Here is a 23,060-nt window from a genome sequence, read left to right as displayed (position 1 = left end):
AGTTTTTCAACGCTCATGGTTCTGGGTCACTAGCTGGTCACCCTTATACCCTCGAATGACAGCTTGGTTTCCACATACATATGTACATCTAAAAGTTTGAGCCGACCCCGCTTGTGAACGGGACAAAAGCTGACGAAAGAGAAGGACTAGCATTATATATCTGGAATAGGTTTTTCGTTCAATATCAATGTTCACTTTTGATACCATCAGGTCATGTGGATTCCATTAATTAATTTCTTCCTCCTACAGATAAATTTGGCCCTTTGAGATAGAAAGAAAGCTGTAGGTTTTATCATCGTACAATTTTCCCATCCTTCTTTGATAGACGCTAGTTTCCTAGTATGACTATTTGCCGATCTTCTAACTAAGCAATTTTCGATTTACACGAGTGTCAAGAGTGGTCCGCGGGGTGGTCGGCATGTCTGGCTTAAGCTCCTATGTTCTGTCATATGCTTTCGTAAGCCAATAAAGTAGGATTCCTTAACTTGGATTATTACTGCCCTATGTGATCACTTTTTATCCGATAGTCTGTTGGCTAGAGACATCATTTTACACTGAAACGCATAGCTCCGCTGCGCATACCTGTCATCCCTTTAACTCTTCCGAATTGACCCCTTACTGTATACCATGTTTAACTTATTTAGCTTTCAATGAGACTATGTTTCAGGTCCACTTTTAGCGTAATTATTGCTATGTAAGTGGTAAGCCTACAGCAACAGAATAGCATAAAGAAATTTAGGATATAGGTCCCAATAAAGGACTATAAAAATCTTCAGGCATTCAGTCAGAAAAGTTGAAAGATCATTATCATAATGCCAACACTTCTCAATAGTCAGTTTGGCTATGTTATCAAAACTAAACTTACTGGTGCTCCCAATGGTAACATCCGCACAACAGGCGAACTAGAATCAAAGATCGGACTTCTGAAGAGGGCTTTGAAGGACATTGCCACCGTGGTGGAATGAAGACTGGTCTGAGCGGGAAGGTCTTCAACATCTGTTACAGGCGTAAATACTGGCATCCATATAAGGACTCTCTGAAGGGGTATAAGCCGACCACAGATCTGTCAGAAAGCCGTCCTGGCCGGAGTATTGTCAAGTATCAGTGATTTTGCGAGACGGAAAAATCGGAATAAATCGGAGGGTTCATAAATGGAATCTACTACTTTGAAGCTTCGCATAAATTTTCGGGCCCAGACGACAGCGTGTTTGTCATGCTCCAGAAACAGTGAGAAAGGGTTGTGTCGTGCCTTGTAGAAATTTACCGGAGCAATATTTCGGTCAGATATGTAATGAGCGTGATTATGGAGAACATATTGGTGAAGGTTTGCCTGTGGGTTGCAGAGTACAGAGTAGGCATAAATCCAACCAAAGCAACTCCCGCGGCTAAATGGATTTCCCTCCAATGTGATCCTGGATCCTAAGTCAAATTCGATACTAAACATAGAAGAGAAGCTTATGAGGTCTGTATAGTGTTCTACTTTTTTGGATTTTCATGCGGGAATGGGATCTTCGGCCAAAGGACCCAGTGCACTGGTGTACGCATCCAACAGTGGTTCGTCCCAGCTAGGGTTCTATTGTGTAGTGGCCAAGGTTGAGTAAGAAATACAAAAGAGCCAAGCTAACAAGATCCGCAAAATGCATGTGCATGTAGTACTGGGGCTCTGCAATCCTCTTTGGCGAATGCCCCTAATGTACTCCTACCTCTCTCGCTGGATCGTCACAGTCAATGCGTTGTATCGTGCAGTGCTGTCAAACTTGTGTGCTTGGATGCTGATCATAGTAACATTCTAGACGAAGTACTACGGGAATTCTGGTCATTCTCTACGGAAAACACCACACGTAAACCCAACTTCAGGAGGAATTTTGCAAAGGGCTTTTCAACCAGGACACAATGGAAGCACCAGATGCATTGCGACGGATCAAATGTGATCTGTCAGTTCGCATCGGGGGAATTCTCAGATATGCAAAGTGTAGCCGGGTTTTGCGGTCTACGCCAATGTATTCCAAGATGTTGGGAATACTCGAGGTCTGCGAGTGCCTGGATATGATTCGTGTCTTAAACGTTATTCCGAAAAACAGCCAGGTTACCATTAAGGCCTTGTACCCAGTGGCGACATTCTTCAGGGCTTCCCAAAGCAGTCTCGGTCTTAGGAATTCGCGGCTTCAAAATGGCGCACCAAAGTGCTAATTGGGCTATTGACTGATTTTCTGAATATGTCCCTGAGATAAGATAACGCATTGCTCCTTCGTAGGCTTTGTAATCGGACTTGAACGTTTTTGAGGTAAAACTTTTGACTCGTTTTAATTGAAAGGTGGTCTTCTGTCGAATTTTTTCTGCACATTGGTCGCTAAGGTATACTGTACAAAATTTGTCATCCAACCGTTTCTCATGCTCGAGTGGTGGCTTAGGTTTTTGTGTATTTTTGCTTTAGTGGTGCATTTTTAAGGTTTTGTGTAAACAAGAGGTCAAAAATATGTCAAGTTAAAATGCGAGACCCTAATTTGTTGCTGTGATAGCTGCCTTTTGGCATGCATACTCTAGGTAATCCTTAAAGCTCAGTTTGGCCTCAATTATCACCCAGCTGACATAGAGACGATTGTATGTCCACCGATTTCGACCTTCATGATGATTTTCTTTCTACGGTCCGTTATTAAGACCGCTTCAATTTTCTCATTCACTAAGGTCAACCTGACCTTTTCCAGCTCGGCCTTTCCCGGTCTTACCCGTTCCGTCGGGTACACATCCACATTCTCTAGGTGCTGTGCAGAAACAACTATATTCAGGTCATCGACAAAGCCGACAATCGTATTCTCTTCTGCGACGGAAGAACAATCACAGCATGAAACTCCAGAGTAGGGAAGGCAACACCGCGCCATGTGGTGTCTCCGGGGCTCTCATCTGTCTTACAAAAGAGAGGCAATTCTCGAACAGACTTACCACATATCCAGAAACACCTACGTCAACCAACGCCCCTTTAATTCGGTTTCAAGTAGCTGAGTTAAATGCATTTTTATAATCAAATGCCAACACGGTACAGCAGCCGTCAGAACCCAGCGTGTCTATTATTGCGCCCACCGTAGTATGGGCGCACCGAAACCCCCGCTGGGGCTCCGCCGTTGCTACTTTCAAAGATGGGCAGCAGTCTATTGTAGATTACCCTTACCTTCATCTTCCCCGTTGTGTCCAAAAGTCAGATCGGACGATATGATTTTGGATCTCCAGGTGGCTTATTTGGTTATGAAAGCACCACCAACTTTTGTTTTTTTTCGACTGAGCAGGGAATATTCGCTCGAAGATATTGGCGCAAAGGTCGGGCGTAGTCTTTCATGCCAGCTTCAAAGCTCTGTTATTGATAACATTTAAACCTGGAGGCTTATTATCACCGATCCTATTACATATTTCTCGTAGCTCTTCTTCGGTAACTTTAGGTATCACGAACTCGTTGACTCGGTCCATGGTTTGACTTCCGCTGTTTTAGTGGTGAGGAAACAAAGTGGCAGCAATTTCTTTCAGAATGCGTGGATAGGTCACCTCGGGTGACCTTCGCAGCCTTCATCAATAATTTTGGTCATAGTAGCATCGCATGCTTCCGTCAACTACTGGAGAGATTGGGTGAGTTTTTCTCTGGCTTCTTTCTCTTTTTCGAACTTGATTTGCCGTTGGCTTCCATGCAGATTGCCTAGTGGTCGCTGTGAGCATAGTCCTTACTGACTTGCAGAGCAACTCAACTGGTTAAAGCGGCGCCTATGTTTGTCAAGTTCGCTATAGATCCCAGGCTCCTTTCTCTGAAAGTGTACGATGTTCCCACATTCGCGTGTACCATGTCTCCGCAAATGTTTCGAACAGACCACGTGCTCTCACATTCGTTAGCTGACTAATCCATTCAAGAGCTGATTCGTTAAAATCCAATGCTATGATTTTGGGACGACGTCCTCCCACACTCAAGACTAGCGCGCTCATACTCGGCAGATGTAGCGCTGGGTGGAGAATAGCATCTATGATATATATGCAGATTCTTTTCACTTTTGCTCCATCCTCCGGATCCTCCATTATTTCTTGGAAGGCTTGTTCTCCGCAAGCCCATGACGCTGGTTAGCCGATCTGGTCCTTAACTCAAATGCCTCTTCCGTGATTTCGATATAACTTACAATTAGGGCCACATTGATATTTTTCTCGACTAGTAAGTCCTGCGCCGCCCGGTAGTAGTTGAGGTTAGTTTGTATCAATCTCGTCTGCGATTTGTATTAAGGGTTCTCCTGTATTCCAGGTTGCTGCCTGTAATGTGCCGATAGTTCACACACTCCTTCCCGTTGTACAGTGGGCAATTTGCTTAGCTGCGCAATCCTTACTGATGCCACCATCGCTTGGCATTTCCTGCATTACTTCGACTTGTCATCCGCACTGGTACATGCCTTCGCGATGTGACCGGAGCCAAGGCATCTAAACCACCGTTTCAGTTCCAAATGCTCCTTCTATTCTTACTCTCCTTGTTGTTAACAGTTAGAGGGTGAGAATAGTGGCTTGTATCACTCCGCTGGCTTTCTGTAATGTTTTTATCGTTGACTCTTAGCGTCTAAAAAGGTCGAACTCTTTTTTTCAAGACATCGCGAACCTTCTCCTTCGCGGTGACTTCATCTATATCCTTGCAGACTATATAGATCTCCGGCCTGCTAGCCCTTACTTCGCTTATGGACTTTCCAATTTGGTTCAAAAATTTACCCGTCTAATGCGACTAACATAATTCTCCCATATTAGAGAGCTCTCAGTCTACTTTCACTCCCCTGAGAGTGTCGGCTTATGACCCTTCACCTCGTCCCGGGCTAGAGAGTGTGACCTTGTGTTCTCCACTTCCCTCTCCGGAATTGCGACTATTTGAGTTTCGCCAGCAGCTTCTCCCCTGCTCCACTATCTTGGGTTACTTGTGTTGCTTGGCGTACTCTTTCGCCCGATGCCTTCGTTCTTCTTTCATCCCGGGCCTTTGCCGTATCCTAACCTGAAGACTCTTATCATGGCCCTTTTATTTTATCCTACTTGTCCACCAGTTTTTTTTCTCATTACAGCGGGCATTGCGTAGAAGGTATATGGATATGGTTTCCGCACATAGTACTCCTTGTGGGAAACCAACCCTTGGGTTAACCTTCCATTATCAATGTTTAAATTGGGCAGGCATAGTTTAATGTTTATTCTTCAAGAGGGTTGTCTAGAAAAGTATCAGATAAAATCATCATTTTTGTAGATTTCATGCGGATCTAATTTTTGGAGATCTCACTCTTGTATTAAGCTCCCCACTTTGGCTTGGGAGAAATGGACTTTCGCTTCTATGTTTGATTATGATCATCACGTTTTCTTTGCTACCATTTTATGTCTTTTATTTCACGTATTTACAGATAATCTAATAAATCCTTCATTTCTCATTTTAGTTCCAAATGTTAATATTCACGATCAAACGCTGCTGCCCAGCGAAGATGATAGAAACGAAGAGTTCGAAAGGAAACCATTTGATTTACTGAACGGTCCTGAATCATACAAATACCTAGCATCAGCTCTTGACGGATTCTTGTTGATACTATCAGGCGAAGGCGATGTTACCTATGTATCTGAAAGTATCTCCGATTATTTGGGCATATCACAGGTGAGTTAACAAATTTTTTGAAGCTTGCGGTCTTGATTCATTCCATCTTTCTTTTTAATTTTAGATCGATCTTCTGGGACAACAAATCTGGGAATACACCCACCAGTGCGATCATGATGAATTGAAAGAAGCACTTAATATTCGTCGAAGCAACTTGGGCGATGAAAAACCTAAAGAAGGTGCATCGAATGGCAATGCAGGAATTAACGGGGCAATTGATAATAATAATACCCTAACAACTGCCCATCGTGACATCTTTCTACGTTTGAAATGCACGCTAACAAGTCGTGGTCGAAGTGTTAATATAAAAAGTGCTTCATATAAGGTTTGAGTTATTTTTTTTGTTTGTTGATTTTAGATTATTTTAAATGCATTTTCATCACTATCACCATGCAAATATCCCACGTAAATATTGAATATTTTGCTGCTGATTTTCATTCTAATTCGACTCTTAACTGGGGTTCAATTATCGTTAATGTCAGCCCCGACTCGACGATCAACTGGTTGTAATGAAACTCAAAAGCAATTCGAAGTTGATTTTGAATTAGTATTTTAATGAAATGTATGAACTATGGTCTCGCATTTTAATTTTTGACGTTACTTTCTAATGGTGGATTCATGTAGCTTCTGGGTATTTGCTTTGAGGTACGCTTTTTTTATGGAAATTGGGTTATAACAATGACGACCTGATTAGTCATTCGAGTAGTGAAGCTTTCAACCGAAATAGTTTATTTGTTTTCATTGGTACGTCATGATTACGCCAGTTTACTTGTGTTTTCGTTAGGAATTCAGTAATGTTAACTGTAAGACGGCGATGTGGTCTCTTTCAGAAGCTTGTTTCGATGGATACTTGCCGGAGCCTATATTTGAGATACAAATATAACTTAGTATTCCACTCATTGTTTGCTACAAAATTCGATAGTTATTAATTGTCTCATTCTATTCTTTTCCCGGATGTGGGTGTTTTTACGTGCTAAGAATTTAGGTTCAGCCTTCCACTCCCTGAACATATGACTTTCTCCCCCACATTTTGCGTGCCTCCGTATGCCTTCCTCAGCCCTCTGATTGCGGAATCTTGCAAGCCAAGTGGTCCGAATTGCTTTTCTAAGGCATCGCGGATATCCTTCTTGGTCGTGACTTCATCAATGTCTTTACATTGTAGAACAATCTCCTGCTTTCTGCCCCGTATTTGTGCTTCTTCTCCTAAAGACTTCTCCACCTTGCCGAGGAAATTTTCAACCGTTTTACCCGGAGACTTCTTCAGTTCCAGCATCAAATCTCCTTTTTAGGAGCGTCTGATTCGGTTGACGTTTTCTTCAAGGTCCATCAGCTCAGGATCGGATTTGACCTTCCTGAATATATCAGCGTAAGTCATATCACCTTTTTTGAAGTGTGTCGCATTTTTCTTTTCGTCAACCTTGGTCCATGCTTCCTTTTTGGGGCTTTTATCTCCCTCGGGTCGAGTGGAGCCGATGCCGCAGTTTCCACGATTTTGGTAACTTTGTTTGCCTTGCCCTTTGGCGGTGAGAGGCGTTTTTGTCTTTTCGCGTCCTGTGAGGATCCGAAAGAATCGATCGCGCCCTCTCTATTTCTCTTTTCAAGCTTATCGCCCTTTGGATTTTGAGGGGGTGTCATTTGTGTCGCCTGGGTGACGGTTGATTTCTTCGAGGCATTTGGCATGTATTGAAATCGCGGTTACTACAGGGTCTTTTCGTCACTTATCGTTAGTTATCAGTAGGTATATATCTTGTTGTGTTTGTCGTCTCTTCCGTGATGAGCTCCCTGTTACCTCCCTTTAGGTTGGTTCTGGATTTGTGAGTTTGAATTTTTTGAAGTTTGCGATCGTCGTTGAATAACTAAGTATGATAAAATTGATTCCTGATAGATAGGAGTACCGAGTGTACATTTTGAATTGTAGTTTATTTATCATTTACTTCAGTTTTAGCGCCTGTCTCATTCGGAAGCGAGTTAAGCACTCTTTTGGCTCGTAAGCAAAATCCCGGTAGATTTGAGCTGTTTTCAGTTCGATTTATAGATTCTTCACTTAGTAACACTATGGGTCTAACTCGCATCTGAAATGTCCCTTCAATTTTTAGTTCCATCGCTTTGTGATATGTAGTTCCTGCAATCTTACCAACGGACTTGCCGCTATTGATTTGATTGACCCAATCAATTCTTCATTTATTCGATAGTGTTTTGTGCAGAGTTCCGCGATTTAGGATTTCAAAAAGTTTGGAATGTCCGTTTTATTAGTGTTTTATAAATTGGTTTAACAGTTTTTCCACAAGATCGTACGCGAGTGGTTCCTTCATGTCTTTAACTGGCGTTCTATATAGGATCAATGCCACTTATATAGGAACAACATGAATGCATGGAAACCATGCCTCTCTTTCAACGGGCAATCAGACTAATTTTACTCCAATTGCTCCATTTTCAACATATATTCACTGCTCAAAGGTGCTTCGATCGAAGTTTGCTGTTTAGCCTGCGGTTGGGCACAGTAGAAACCCTATCGAATGAGTATACCCTATTGCATCTGTGTGTTTTATTCTTCAGGGTTTTCGATTAGTTGTCATAATTCCAGAATGAAAGGAAAGATATGAAAATGTCCATGTATTTAGGTTTGTCATGAGGATTCCGTTTTCGAAAGTGATCGTAAGACTACTGCGACTCTTTAAAGTTTCAATACTTTTGTATTTTTTCCTTTCTGCAATTCTTTTTTAAAGCAGTGGGTTTTGTTCATCCTATGAACTTTATCTTGTGGGTCTCTATCATCATTAATTTCTGATAGTATCAAATTTATAACTCCGTCGAGCGGAGAAGCGACTTCACAGACGGAAAAAGGAAGCCTGGGAGAACTAACAAGTCTGTGAACTAGAAAAGTACAGGGAGCAACACAGCCAGCAACAAGTCAGCAGGATGAAGTCTTATACACCTCGATGCTCATCCTGCCGAGACAAAGAGGGAAATCTGATTTCCGACGGAATGGGTATATTGGAGCGTTGGGTTGAGTACTTTGATGAGCTACTGAACAACCAGAACATCGGCGAGTTCGAGGTTCCGCCAACTGAAGACGACGGACAAATACTGCCATCACCAAGTTTAGGAGAAACAGTCCGTGCAATTCATCGGCTAAAAAATCGTAAGTCGCCAGGAGCCGATGGAATTACAGCCGAATTGGTTAAATATGGAGGCGACCAGTTACACCAAGTGGTTCATCAACTTGTGCTGAAGGTATGGGACAGCGAATCAATGCCTGACGATTGGCAACGAGGCATTATCTGTCTCATACATAAAAAAAGAGATATCACACAGTGCAGTAATTATAGAGGTATCACGTTTCTGAATACCATCTATAAGATATTCTCCGCTATCTTGCTAGGCCGGATAGCCCCATACGCCCAGAACATCATTGGCCCATACCAAAGAGGCTTCACTTCAGGAAAATCAGCAACAGATCAGATTTTCTCTTTGCGGCAAGCGATGGAAAAACTGTTGGAATATGGACAACAGTTGCACCATCTATTCATCGACTTTAAAGCCGCCTATGATAGCATAGCCAGGGTAAAACTGTACTCGGTCATGAGAGAATTCGGTATCCCGACGAAATTAATAAGACTGACTAAGCTGACCCTGACCAATGTGCGAGGCCAGATAAAAGCAGTCGGATCACTCTCGAGACCATTCGACATCAACAACTGTCTACGACAAGGGGATGCCCTATCATGCGTCCTCTTTAACCTGGCCTTCGAGAAAGTGATTCGTGATGCTGAGGTAAATGCAAGAGGTACGATCCTCTTCAAGTCCACCCAACTACTGGTCTATGCTGACGATATCGACATCATGGGAAGAACCACCCGAGACGTACAAACTGCCTTCATCCAGATCGAGCAGGCGGTGATTGGCGCGAGATCTTGGGCTGCACATCAATGAAGGCAAGACAAAATATATGGTGACAACGTCAGCACCGAAGACGAATGAACCAACAACATCAAACCGCACTGGTCAAACACAAACACGAAGAAGAATAAGGATAGGAGAATACAACTTTGAGACCGTTGACAATTTCTCCTATCTAGGGTTGAAAATCACAACCGATAACAGCTACGATGATGAAATCCGCGCACGGTTGTTGTCAGCCAACAGAGCCTATTTCATCTTACAAAAACTGTTCCGCTCGAAACGTCTCACCATAGGGTCAAAGCTCTTACTGTACAAGACTATGATCTTGCCAGTCCTCATGTATTCCTTGGAAACTTGGGTTCTTAGCAAGAAAAATTGCGAACTCTTGGCCGCGTTCGAGAGAAGAATCCTCCGAAGAATTTTTGGCCCCCTACATGAGGATGGACGATTCTGTAGGCTACACAATGACGAAATCTATGAGCGATACCATGACCGTCCGGTTGTGGATAAAATCCGGCTCAATAGGTTACGGCGGGCGGGTCACTTAATCCGTATGGATGAGGATGATCCCACCCGGAAAGTCTATAAGGGCAATATCTATGGTAGACAAAGAAGACGAGGCAGACCTTGCCTAAGATGGAGCGATGGCGTAGGTCAGGACGCCAGACAGCTTTTAGGGATATCGAATTGGTGGACCTCGGCACAAAACCGGGATGTCTGAAGTTCCTTATTAAGGCAGGCCTAGACCGGATACCGGTTGTTGCGCCGTTGATGATGATGAGCAAATTTATGAGCTTGTTACGAACTATTTAGGTATTCGATATCGCCACTAACTTTTCCTTTCTTGTGTAAACCTAAGAAGACCTGACAGCGTTGCTTCGAAAACGAGGAGATGGCTGAGTATCCTTTAATAAACTGTGGGTTGGAGTTTTATATCTTTATTATTGAGGGAATTTCGTAGTAATTGACTTTATTTTACTTACTGCCCTTTAGAATATGCCCTCATGTTATTGAAAACGTTGACTGACGCGATCTCATATCTATCTTAGGAATAGTGCGATCGTAAGTGGTAGCCAAGTGTTGGTTGCTCCTTTCCGAAAACATAATCAACGAAGCTGCTTGGTTCAGGCCTAAGCTGATTTAAGCAGAGACGATTTTTATTGATTAAGCCAGTTTTCATTCCGCATCTTCAGTTTTCACTCCGCATCTTCAGTTTTTCAAAATATTGACTGATAGTTTCGTCCAGAGTAAGGCTTTATGGTTATTAATGTTTTAAGCCTTAAGCTGTTAGTTGATATCCCTGCGTGTTGCTTGCTAAATATCTTATGTTTATTTCCGCTTATTGGAGAAGGGTTTCACAGAACTTTCATATCGTCTAACTTGGCCGTTGTACTACTAATTTTTCATCGGTAAAAAATACGAGGGCGATTCAATAAGTTCCCGTGTTTGGCGACAAAAGGCGTTCCTGTGGGAAGTTGGTATTATCATCATGCGATCCTCTCTATCTATCTATCAAGCGACGGCAAAATAAATTTCAGACTGATTGACATGTTAGTTGGGATTTGGCAGCCACGTGTTTCGTGATTTTCGCTAATATGGAAAAAGAGCAGTATCGTTCAGTAATTCGCCTTTTGTTTTCGGATGGGAAAATTGCGAGGAGATAAAAGCAAAGTTGGATGCTGTTTATGGGGAGATTTCGTCATCTATGACCACAGTTAGATATTTCTTCAATGAATTTAAACTTGGGTTTTTGTTAAGCAGCGACCACGACGCCCGGCAGATGTGGTTATTGAGGAAATCATTCAAAAAGTCCACTCTTTTTGGAGCTCCAAAATTATTCGGAGGATTTTCTTCTCAATCTCGTTGCTCTGAGTTCGATCCCAGTCGTCATGGATGTTTATGTTTGTTTCGCTGATTCTTATTATCACTTGCACAGCATTAAGTGATAATAAAACTGAAACACGTGCCTACCCAAGAGCATTGATAACGCCACAGTTATTACCTCCTCAATGATCTATGCGCATGGCGAAGGGAGTGAAAACGTGACTTTCTTCTTGGGGACCGCGATGTTGTGATGGGGTTACTGGACAGCCGGTAGAACCTGCTGTAGATTCGAAGGCTGTAGAATAGTAGGCAGTAGCTGCGGCGGCTGAGGTGATTGATGGGATCGATTTGGTGGAAATCGTATTCGGAGGTGGCCAAATTCTTCAAAATAGGCGGATGGTGGTCTTAATACCTAGACGCCGGTACAGGGCGAATATCCAGGGCTGCCATATCCAGGACTGGAACCGCTTGCAGCCACCATGGATAATTATCGATCATTAGAGGTTACTTTTGTAGCCGCCGCAAAGAGGAAGTTTGATGAGGTCCACGTGAATGTGATCGAAACTAGCGTCGCACGTTCTGAAGCTACAAAATTCTACTGTACAGTGGCGATGTACTTTTATGAGTTGACAGGACACACAATGCTTGTTTCAATGCCAGATATCCTTGAGGAGACTCGGTGAAAAGGACCTAAACGCTACACGCTTGTCTGTGCTCCCACCGCTGAGATATGTCAGTTGATGTACGATATAAAAAGCTTGATGGCGTTTAGTTGAATTAGGAGTAGTAGGCCGTGTGGCCATCCGACTCAAGTCGGTAAAACTTGAGGCAAGGGCTGCCGATTAGGTGTGACAGTTGTTCGTCATTCATCTGGTTTCGTCGATAGCTTGGTAGCTCAATGCGATGAACATAGAGGCTGTTTCTACGCGAGAGAGAGTGGCTGCCCCAACGTTTTGGTCGCCAGGCGTGAATTCGAAGGGTCGCAAATTGGCCGATGGAATTGTGCTGTCAGTCCCGGTGTTCAACCCAGGTGTGGTCTGCTCGTTGTCTAAAGTCGTTCCCTTGAGCATGTTGGAAGCGTAGGTGTGTGAAGCTATCTGCTGGGTGGATGAAAGGAAGGCCGAAGTGGCAGTGGCGATGCTTTACTTGCAGCGCTCAAACGCGATGTCAGTTTCGATTGCTCCGTTGATTTTGAACTTTTAGCTCGTACTGCTTTTGGGTAGCTTTGTTCGCGGGGTCTAGAGTTCAGAGACATGCGATAATAATTCATGACGCTAAGAAAACGTCTTAGAGGTATTTAAATCGCTCAGTGATCCGCCGCCGCCGAAATTGCTTTACGCATTAACGCAACCTGAATGAAGTGGCGTTCCGCAATTGGTGTTCTTTGTGGTCGACGCATCAGCGAACGTCTGAAATCTAAAATTTATCGCAATGTCGTCCGTCCTGTCGCCCTCTATGGTTCTGAGTGTTGGCCGACTATAAAAGACAATGAATGGCGTCTTGCGGTAATGGAAACGAAGATGTTGCGTTGGACTAGTGGTGTGACACGGTGTGATCACATCCAAAATGAGGATATCCGCGGTTGTTATGGGGTTGCACCGATCGTGGAAAAATTGCGAGAGAGGCGTCTTCAATGATATGGTCATGTAATTCGCGCTAACGAGAATTCACTTGCCAAGATTGGTCTGAGCATCGAAGTCGATGGTAAACGATGAAAAGACAGGCCGAAACGACGGTGCCGTGATACGCTGGATGGGGATTTAAAAGTCTCGAGAATGCATCCAGATCAGGCATTCGATAGAGCTAAATGGCGAAAACGATCACGACTATCCGACCCCGCTTGTGAACAGAACAAAGACTGAAGAAAAAGACGAAGAAGAAAACGTTTTAGCTACGAAGAGTCTTTGGACTTTAGGAAGTCTGAGATTGCCTCGATTGTGGGCTCTGATGAAGGGAGACCCCTTGTTAAGTGATAGTCAGCTTATATGACTGCAGGTTGGCCAATTTTTCATTTGTCACCTGCAGCGGTTAACCTGCAGCTTGGCTGTCTATAGGATCAAAAGAAGTGCCTCGATGGGTGTTGTGTTGCTCATGGTTTCTGGAGGAAAGAGGATTCGTTGCAGGTCGACGAGCCGCGAATTTTCTGGAGCAAATCCTCTATTATGGAAGTGGGTCTGGGCGAGTGATAGTTGTTTAATTGTCGGTAGTAACCCCTACGCCGCCATTTACAGCCAGCCTTGGGCGATATGTGAAGAGGACTGGCCCATTGGCTCAAAGAAGGCCGAATGACATCTTACTTCGCTGTGGAGGGGCGTTCTCCGTGATGCGTCGTGACGTACGAAATCCAGTCATCCGTTGGTGACGATTTGATGATAAACTGAGGTTGTAACTTCACTTGGCAGAAAGGTCGGCTGGAATAACTTTGCGATCGTTTCCTTATATTTGTCCTCCAAACGGCCGCGAGATGGGAGTGGAGATGAGACGGTGCTGATGTCGTCAACTGGTGAGGTCGTGTAGGAGATGACGGTGTCGTGGGTTCGTGATTAGTTCGCGAGGTTTGAATGCGCCAGGTCCGAGGTAGACTTTGGGGTTCAGATCATCCACCACTAGTATAACGTCGCCTTTAGGAGATCTTTCCCGGGCTACATTGGGTTGTTAATAGAAACTTTTTTTCTCGTTGGCGTTGGCGCATAAAACTTCAGTAGTGTGATGGTCCTTATTCTGTACCGAAATATCGCAAATAATATTCTGTTTGATATCGGTTCCCAGGATATCAGGGGGCGCTTAGTGGATGCGGCCAGCATTATTTTGACACCGAATTCACGTTTACTTCCGGCAGACTTACCAGGATACAAAAATAGTATCGTAAGATGAGAGGAGCGCTTTCCGTAGTCCCATTCTCTTATTTCGTTTAATCCCCTAAAATTCTGGCTGAAGTTGGAGTAAGGGAGCATTCCGGGAAACCTCGATACCGTCGTCGAAAAAAAATTTTCACATTCCATAGTCCAATCACAAACCGCTATCGAAAGCCAAAGATCTCAGCCAGGAGATTAGTCCAAGTCTGTGGCATGGTAGTTGTTTTTGAACGTTTCGCTTCCGCTTGCCGTTGTTTCTTGCGATAAACAGGGAGTATTTTTACGATACAGGGAATGCTGTGAGGGAATTCTAAATTCTTTCTAGTCTTAGTAGTAAATACCTTTAGGCATCCCACCTCCTTCCTGAAACACCTAGGTATTACATATCATTTAGGCTATAGTGTCTCTTTCTTTTTCTTATTTTAAACGGTCATGACGCCGCCTATGGCGAAGTTTGGGAGGCAATGTTCAGAACCACAGAAAAGAAGGTGGAGTGAATGGGATGATCGTCATAGAAAAGCTGCATTTCAAGTTGCTATTCTAACTAAAAAAAATGACATTCCTTCGTACTTTAGCAAGGAGTTGTGGCATTGAAATTATCAGGTTTTTTAGTTCAATTCTGTACTGAAAATATCATCACTTCTATCTAACGTCATACGCGGTTGTGGATAGAAAATTCCTTTTACTTCATTTAAGTCTCAACTACGGGCCCGGGGAGAATCTCCCCTTTTCTTTCGTCTCCGATCAGATTAGGGGATACTTGTATCTAAACTCGAAAGAAAGGTTTGCATATGTGCCTCTTTTTGGCATTCCTTAGCGATCCATCCTATGTCATCTATTATTTATATTATTATCAGTTATCCTCCTTCTTTCCACAAAGTACAGTAGTTTTTTAGAAGAGAATTTTTACCATTGTAACAAATCTTAACATGAATATGCAATAATAAAAAAAAATATATCGTGGGAAATATTTGGACAGAAAAAAATCGCTTAAATAACTGAAATTTGCCAGGCCAATCCTCCTGCGACGTCTCAAGCAGACCGCCTTAGTCGTGAACCATTATAAACCTTAAAAGATATACTCTTTTTTAGTTTAGTTTTGATTCATTTAGTAGAACGGGGTAACTTGTATAATAAAAAAAACAAGGCCTGGCCAGTAGCAGTTTCCGTCATTTTTGGTGGTGTGACCGCGTTCTACCGGATGTGAATCGCCATTCATTTTCGAGCTACACTTATAGATTGTGGTCCACCTGCACATGTTGTTTATTTTCAGGCCATTTGACCAGTCTGATCTCATCCCAGGGGCCTGGTTCGATCGCCTTTCAAACGGGGGTGTCTATCGCCCCCGTTTCAAGAAGATTAAAATATTTTGTCAATTCTTTTGGTTTTTGCTTTTATAAAGTATCTATTTCTATTTATATTGCGGTTTCTACAAAAATATTCCGTAGGCATTATTTATATTCAAATAAAATAGAAATAAAACTATTTTCCGCTAGTTGTCATTTAAAAACTATCTCCAACCTTTCCTGTCTCACAAACATAAATAGATCAGGTACGACTCGGAAACTAATCATAAATTCTCTTGAAAAATTCCTACAAACATCATAAATAAGCCCAATCACAATCATCATACTTTCCTAATTTCGTGGGACTAATAATTTCTATTTAAAATTTCCACGAAATGATCACGAGTTCCTCAGACAAAATAATTTTCCAAAATGTTTATAATCAATTTTACAACTATTTTGTGGGGAAACTCATGTGATCCATTGAAACAAGCTCGTGATCAACAACAAGATGTTCGCCTGACTATTTATAAAAATTAAGTTTCCAAAATAAATGGTCACGCGATTTTTTTAAATAAAATAAAACAAAACATTCTAAAATTGCATGATTATATTTGTCCATGATGGAAACTGATAGTCGCTGAAATTATGCAATTTTTTGAGTGATTTTGAATGTTGATTGTGTATTTTTTGGGGATAGGAGGCGGCTTTTTTGGTGCTACCAAGTGCATTTAGAACTTTGAATAAAATTAAATAAAACAATTGAGTTTATGGCCATATGAGTGGTTTGCACATATGGGTTTCAACAGATGGTTTAATGTTAATGGGCGGATTTTTGTATATTGTTTCGTCAACACGTGTTTTACCCTGAATTCTAAATTTTATGGCAATCGAAGAAGATTTTATTTGCAGTAAACAACCATAGATTTTTGTTATTCCAAAATAGAATATTATGATATAACACGCTCCTATTTTAAGCCGTCATGTGAATGCAAGATAATGTAAACTTTTTAGAATTTTAAAGCTGATTTATGGCTTGGCAGTTTTTTTTTCGGGGGTCGAAATCTTCGAAAAGATACTGTTCCCTATGTGATTAGCGTGTGCTGTTTCCATTCACTTAAAGCAAAAATGATTGCATTCACTTTGTCTGACAAGTAAAAACTTTTATATTTCCCTCCGTAACTTTCGGGCAAGACGTCCAAACATGGTTAGGAAAGCATTAAGGGCTTTTAGGTTCATATAAGCTCTTAGATCACCTTGCTCCACACCACCACACCTTTCACACTTTTCTACTTTTCCATGACCAAATTTATACAATTTATGGGGTGTACATTTGATTTAAATGGCTTCTAAAATTGTTTAATGGACGTATTACTTCAAAATTGACCAGAGATTACAAATCGCCAGATGATTTCCACATGTTTTTTTGGTTATCTTGCCATCAACCACCTAAGAATTCGCCGCTGCTTTCTGTGGCGCTAATCCTACGTAACATCACGATAAACCGTAGATTTTTCTATGAACTTGAGTTGACTTGTTTAAATATTATCCACCTAATTGTCCAGAGGATCGGAAATACATAGCATTACAACAATGAAAAAAGTTGGAACAATATTTTTCTTATATTGGATATGAGAACTTGAAGATTCACTTTTTTAGGAACGAAATGAAAAATGATGAAAAGTTAGATGAAAAAAAACTAAACTAAACTAAATATTTGGGACTGTCGAAATCAAGCAAATGTTAGAGTGTAAATGAGAAAGGAAAGGGAACCTAACAATAAGGATAATTCTCCATGCTGGTCCGGAAGTCAAAAGGAAAGGGCTGAGATGCGAAATATTCCTAATCTCGCCTTTCTTCTACTTTTATTCAAGAAGTTCCAGGTGTTTGGTAGAGGATTCACTTTCTCGAGGAAAGGGAATAATTTAACCATTGCAATCACAAGAAACTTCTCGGAACGTCGTGAAGGGATCTTAAACACATTTCAGCTATCCAGTAGCGATATCGCGTTGCCATTTAGTAGTAAATGACAATCATATAATCGCAAGAAGCCTAGTCCCGGCGCAAACAGAACAAATTTTTGTCCTGGATTCAGTTCAATATTATACACTTGGCCTCCTCAACCATCCTTCAAATGACTCAAACGGATATTTTCCAAAAATTCAACCTTAGCTAACCGTTTGAAAGGGTCGTGTAGACATACTCCAACAGATCCCTCTGCCAAGAATTGGATTTTATGACTCCTAATCATGCCATTATTGCTGCAACAGTGCTAGTTTATACTAAGTGGAGGCTCAGTATTCATATCAGTAGATGTCAGGTCTACCAAACATCTCTGTTGCAATTAAAAGGTAGGCCCTTCGAGTTGAGAGGCACAACTTAACGCTATGAGTCCTCAAAGTCCGTGATATACAGCATAACCTTAACAACCATGAAATTCCATAAAGTCAATCATAAATAGCCGTAAGGATGTCTTTCAAGATTTCTTTTGGAACATAGGCTTTCAGAGGGCTACCTCCGTTTCTATTTTATGATATCCAATAACATCCTCCTTTAAATTGTTGTTTGTTCGGTCGGTTCCACTATCATACTGCAACTGAAAAGCCACAAAGACAACTCCCTATTTCATTCGCATTGTAGTATTTCACTCTTAGAAGGACACTGGACAATTTCAAAGAATCTTCTAACTCTGGGTTTGGTCTCTCAATCCCCTCTTTACAGACCTGTCTATCCAACATGTCGTGTGTACTACTGTATTGTGTATGATTTTCTACTAAAAAGCCAAGATAATTTTCGGCAACCACATAGATGGATCCCAGAATATCGACTTAAATAGATAAATTGGGTTTTTAAGGTCTGCAAAGGTACAGGCAGCCCGTATTCAGGCGATACGTTGGCTCCCATAGCTTACATCAAAATAAAAATGATAACGGACTGCGGATTTTTCAATTAGCAGTGTCACACGAAATGTTTGTTGGAAGTACTTGGTTTGCGCGGAAAGCGGTCGATAAACATACGTGGGCCTCTCCAGACGGGACCACTTTCAACCAAATTGACCACGTGTTGATCGAACGCCGCGACCTCTCAGCCTCGATGAATGTCAGAACATATGGGGGGGCCAGTATAGACTCGGATCACTATCTCGTTGGCATGATGCTCCGAGCTCGAATAACAACACCACCCAGAATCCCCTCTGACAATCAGGTGAGAGTTATCACTGAAACCATCCACAACACAGCCCTCCGCAATACCTATAAGAGGGAAATGGATGCCACAATAACCGCAGTCAACAGAGATCCTGGAGATGAAGCATCAACAAATGATCTTCACAATCACCTGAGGAAGTAAATACGGCCACAAATATGCTTGGCCTCAGCCGCAAAAAGAGTCGGAACGACTGGTTTGGTGATGAATGTAAGCTAGCAAAGGAACGGAAGAATGCTGCATTCTGAAAGAACGCGGGCACGCGCGGAGACTTATCACAAACACCGGCGAGCGGAGAAGCAACTTAACAGACGGAAAAAGGAAACCTGGGAAAATCAACAGGTCTGTGAACTCGAAAAGTACCGGGAGCAACCGCACCAGGTGCGGAAGTTCCACCAACAAGTCAGCAGGATGAAGCTTTACACACCTCGATGCTCATCCTGCCGAGACAAAGAGGGAAATCTGATTTCCGACAGAATGAGCATATTGGAGCGATGGGTTGAGTGCTGTAATGAACAATCAGAACATCGGTGAGTTGGGGGTCCCGCCAACTGAAGATGATGGACAAATACTGCCACCACCAAGTATAGAAAAAACAATCCGTGCAATTCATCATCTATGGAATTACAGCTGAATTGGTTAAATGTGGAGGCGATCAATTACACCAAGTGGTTCATCAACTTGTGCTCAAGATGTGGGACAGCGAATCAATGCCTGACGATTGGCAACGAGGCATTATCTGTGTCATACATAAAAAGGGAGATATCACACAATTCAGCAACTATAGATGTATCACGTTGCTGAGTACCATCTATAAGATATTCTCCGCTATCTTGCTAGGCCGGAGAGCCCCATACGCCCAGAACATCATTGGCCCATACCAAAGAGGCTTCACTCCAGACAAATCAGCAACCGATCAGATTTTCTCTCTGCGACAAGCCATGGAAAAACTGTTGGAATATGGACATCAGTTGCACCATCTCTTCATCTACTTTAAACTATCATGTGTCCTCTTTAACCTGGCCCTGGAGAAAGTGATCCGTCATGTTGAGGTAAATGCAAGAGGCATGATCCTCTTTAGCGACCCGAGGCGTACAATTTGCCTTCATCCAGATCGAGCAGGCGGCACAAGATCACATCAATGAAGGCAAGACAAAGTATATGGTTGCAACGTCAGCCCCAAAAACCAACCAACCAGCAACATCAAACCGCACTGGTCAAACGGGAAGATTAAAAATAGGAGACTACAACTTTGAGACCGTTGATAATTTCTCCTATCTAGGGTCGAAAATCACAATCGATAATAGCTACGATGGTGAAATCCGCGCATGGTTGTTGGCAGCCAACAGAGCCTATTTCAGCTTACAAAAACTGTTTCGCACGAAACGTCTCACCATAGGGTTAAAGCTCTTACTGCACAAGACAATGATCTTACCAGTCCTCACGTATTCCTCGGAGACCTGGGTTCTTAGCAAGAAAAATTGTGAACTCTTGGTCGAGTTCGAGAGAAGAATCCTCTGAAGAATTTTTGGCCCCCTACATGAGGATGGACGATTGCGTACCCTACATAACGATGAAATCTATGAGCGATACCATGACCGTAAGATTGTGAATAAAATGTGGCTCAATAGGTTGCGGTGGGCGGGTCACTTAATCCGTATGGATGAGGATGGTCTAGCCCGGAAAGTCTATAAGGGCAATATCTATGGTAGAAAAAGAAGACGATGCAGACCCTGCCTGAGATGGAACGATGCCGTAGTCAGGACGCCAGGCAGCTTTTAGGGATACCGAATTGGTAGACCTCGGCGCAAAACCGTGATGTCTGGAGTTCCTTATTAAGGCAGGCCTAGACCGGATACCGGTTGTTGCGCCGTTGATGATGATGATGATGTAGCCCACTGCTGGATGTCTACTGTTGCTATGCTTCTCCAAGCCTTATATTGGCGGACCTGATAAGGCTTGCCTCGGATGTAAGTGGAGGGTGCCGCAAATCATTGTTGGTAATGGGGGTTGGGTGAGAAAAATTGAGAGAGCTCACCGATGAATGCGGGACGTTGAACGTTTCCTTTTGTAGTCTTTACGAAGTTAAACTTTATATTGCCTATCGTTGGTCAGGTCAATACCTATGAAAGAGAGCGATCTGGTTTGGTTGTAGATCAGAGAAATCACCGAGTAATTGTCTTTGACTTTGAAAATAAGTCAAGCAGGTGGGAGCCTGCACGGGCCAAAGTAAGCAACATGCTAGGGTGATCTGCAAAAGCAATGGCTGAAGAAAGTTTTTCGAAAATTTGTTTGGACTAGGAAACCACACCAGGCACATCCTCAGTGAGAGCCTTTCATAGGCGAGACGTCCTGCTGCTCATTAATACTACTACGTCCCGAAGTGACTTAACCGAAAAGACTCCTCCTCCTGCTTCTCCTCCCAGGGTTCATGCAACGATTGAAGTATACCTGATGTCAGTCGCCCAAGCACAACGCCACTGCGACAAGCATTACTCTTATGTCTGCCGTACACGATCGGGTGGACCTGTCAGTTACGCCTGAACAGTCTGACCGGCGCGAAGAAAGTGTTTGGATCGAGTTGGCCTGTCAGTTTGGACTGTATAGCCGCCCGAAGATCCTTTGAAACACGATTCGGCCGTCTAGCTGGTCGGAAAGGAGATACCGCAAACCAATACCTATCTAGGTCGAGGCGTTAGGCAGACGGTCGTCGGACAGGCCGTCTAGGCAGTGTTCGTTCTGTTATTAATGCTCACACACGAAAATATCTTAATTTTGCATCTCAACGCGTTTCATGGTCAGAGTTGAACTGATGGTGCCGTCTGGCTTACCGGTACGTGTATGGTGTTTTCAGTATAATATGTGGTCGGATGGACTGTGGACTAGTTAGGCCTGCCTGATCATGTATGGCAGGCTTTAGTCACATCAACACTATTGGTAGTTTTCGGAACATCCAAATGCGGCAGTTGGTTTCATAGGCCGCGGTCACAAGACCGTAGTTCAAATTGTAAGCAACGTATGCAGTCGTGATCTTTGCATGTACATTAATCACTTATCGTAGATACAAGCGCCAACCTATCAGCTATGGCAGGAGCTAACGGCTTCAGGGCCAGGCCGCTTTGAGCAACTTTCTTTCTAAACTGTTCGTTCGTTAGGTTGTTTTCGTGTTTCTGTTGCCTTAGCTCTTCCGTTCGATATAAAAGTACATATATGTCGTAAAAATATGGGTCTAGATGCTACTCTCCACATTTTATAGGGTACGTCTAAAGCCCCTCACCAGATTTTAGCGGGCTCACAGTGTAAATTCCCATTTCTTTAATGATGCTGCCAGTTTATATAGAATTACCTGCCTAACTTCTTTTGATGAAGGCTCCTTATTGTATTATAATTCTTCAGCTCTACCGACCATGCTTTAGTTGGTTTCGACTTTGTCTGCGACTAACAGCTACAGCGGTAACCTTTTGCCCGTTAGGTGCAACAGGGATCATTGGAATGAGAATCGACTGTCCACCTTTGGAAGTTGTCAGTTCATTAGCTCCTTTGTTATCGCGCTAGCGATCTCGGAAGAGACCGCACTTTTCAATGATAGTTGCCCACTTCCCTTCTCCACCTTTTTACTGCTATTGATAAGGCCAGTATTTTATTTATTTCTTTCTTCTTTTGTCTTCTACTTTTCAACATGCTTCTTTTAGATCGACTTTCATCACGATGATGATGATCACGATCAACTGTCACTTAACACCTCTATTTAAACCTCATTATCGCTTTCACCTGTAAATAGCTTAAACCTTTCGAGGACAGAGTAGAACAATCCATGAGGGTTGCGCTATCAACAGCTGACACAAGGTCTCAGGAAGAACATTTGACCGAATTGTGATTATTTTTCGGGTCGTTGTTGTGGTTAGCGCCATGAGGTCAACTTCCGTACTTGTTGGCCCACCTTAATATGGTGAGAGAGATGAATTGGAGAAAGTGAATATTCTCTATTGGTATACCTGGGAGTTGGCCCAAATAGGGCAAATAGTGTGGCACTTTTCCTCTTATAGTGTGTTTCTTCATCACCCCACACCCGTTATCTCAAATCAATCCGAGAACTGTCTAGTAGTCCTTTGCCACCTTTCTAAAAGGAAATGATGGCAAGATATCGTCCAGCACTTAGGGTATGGCGGTTTTTCACTGAAACATGTCCTTGGGACGGTTGCTTTGATCTCTCTTGGATCTTCATATTACTGCACCCAAGACGGGTCTTAAAGCTTAAAAGTTTGGTTCTTACCTTCAAAAATAATGTAGCCCCAAGTATACACGCTGTAAGTTAAGAAGAAAGAGGAGGTTTGATACTAATACTAGTTGCCC

The 23,060-nt window shown here is 42.7% G+C and overlaps 1 protein-coding gene across 3 annotated transcripts in view; it reads left to right on the top strand.

Moving 5' to 3' along the window:
- Window positions 1-23,060, top strand: part of LOC119651282 (protein similar) — a 549,699-nt gene that overhangs the window by 154,116 nt on the left and 372,523 nt on the right. For all 3 annotated transcript variants that reach the window (XM_038054794.1, XM_038054793.1, XM_038054791.1), the window contains exons 3-4: window positions 5,424-5,635; window positions 5,700-5,960. In XM_038054794.1, coding sequence (XP_037910722.1) covers window positions 5,424-5,635; window positions 5,700-5,960 — 473 coding nt within the window. The remainder of the gene's footprint in view (window positions 1-5,423; window positions 5,636-5,699; window positions 5,961-23,060) is intronic.

Source organism: Hermetia illucens, chromosome 3 (assembly GCF_905115235.1).
Source record: "Hermetia illucens chromosome 3, iHerIll2.2.curated.20191125, whole genome shotgun sequence".
NCBI classification, from domain to species: domain Eukaryota; kingdom Metazoa; phylum Arthropoda; class Insecta; order Diptera; family Stratiomyidae; genus Hermetia; species Hermetia illucens.
This window is presented reverse-complemented; position numbering and strand designations above follow the sequence as displayed.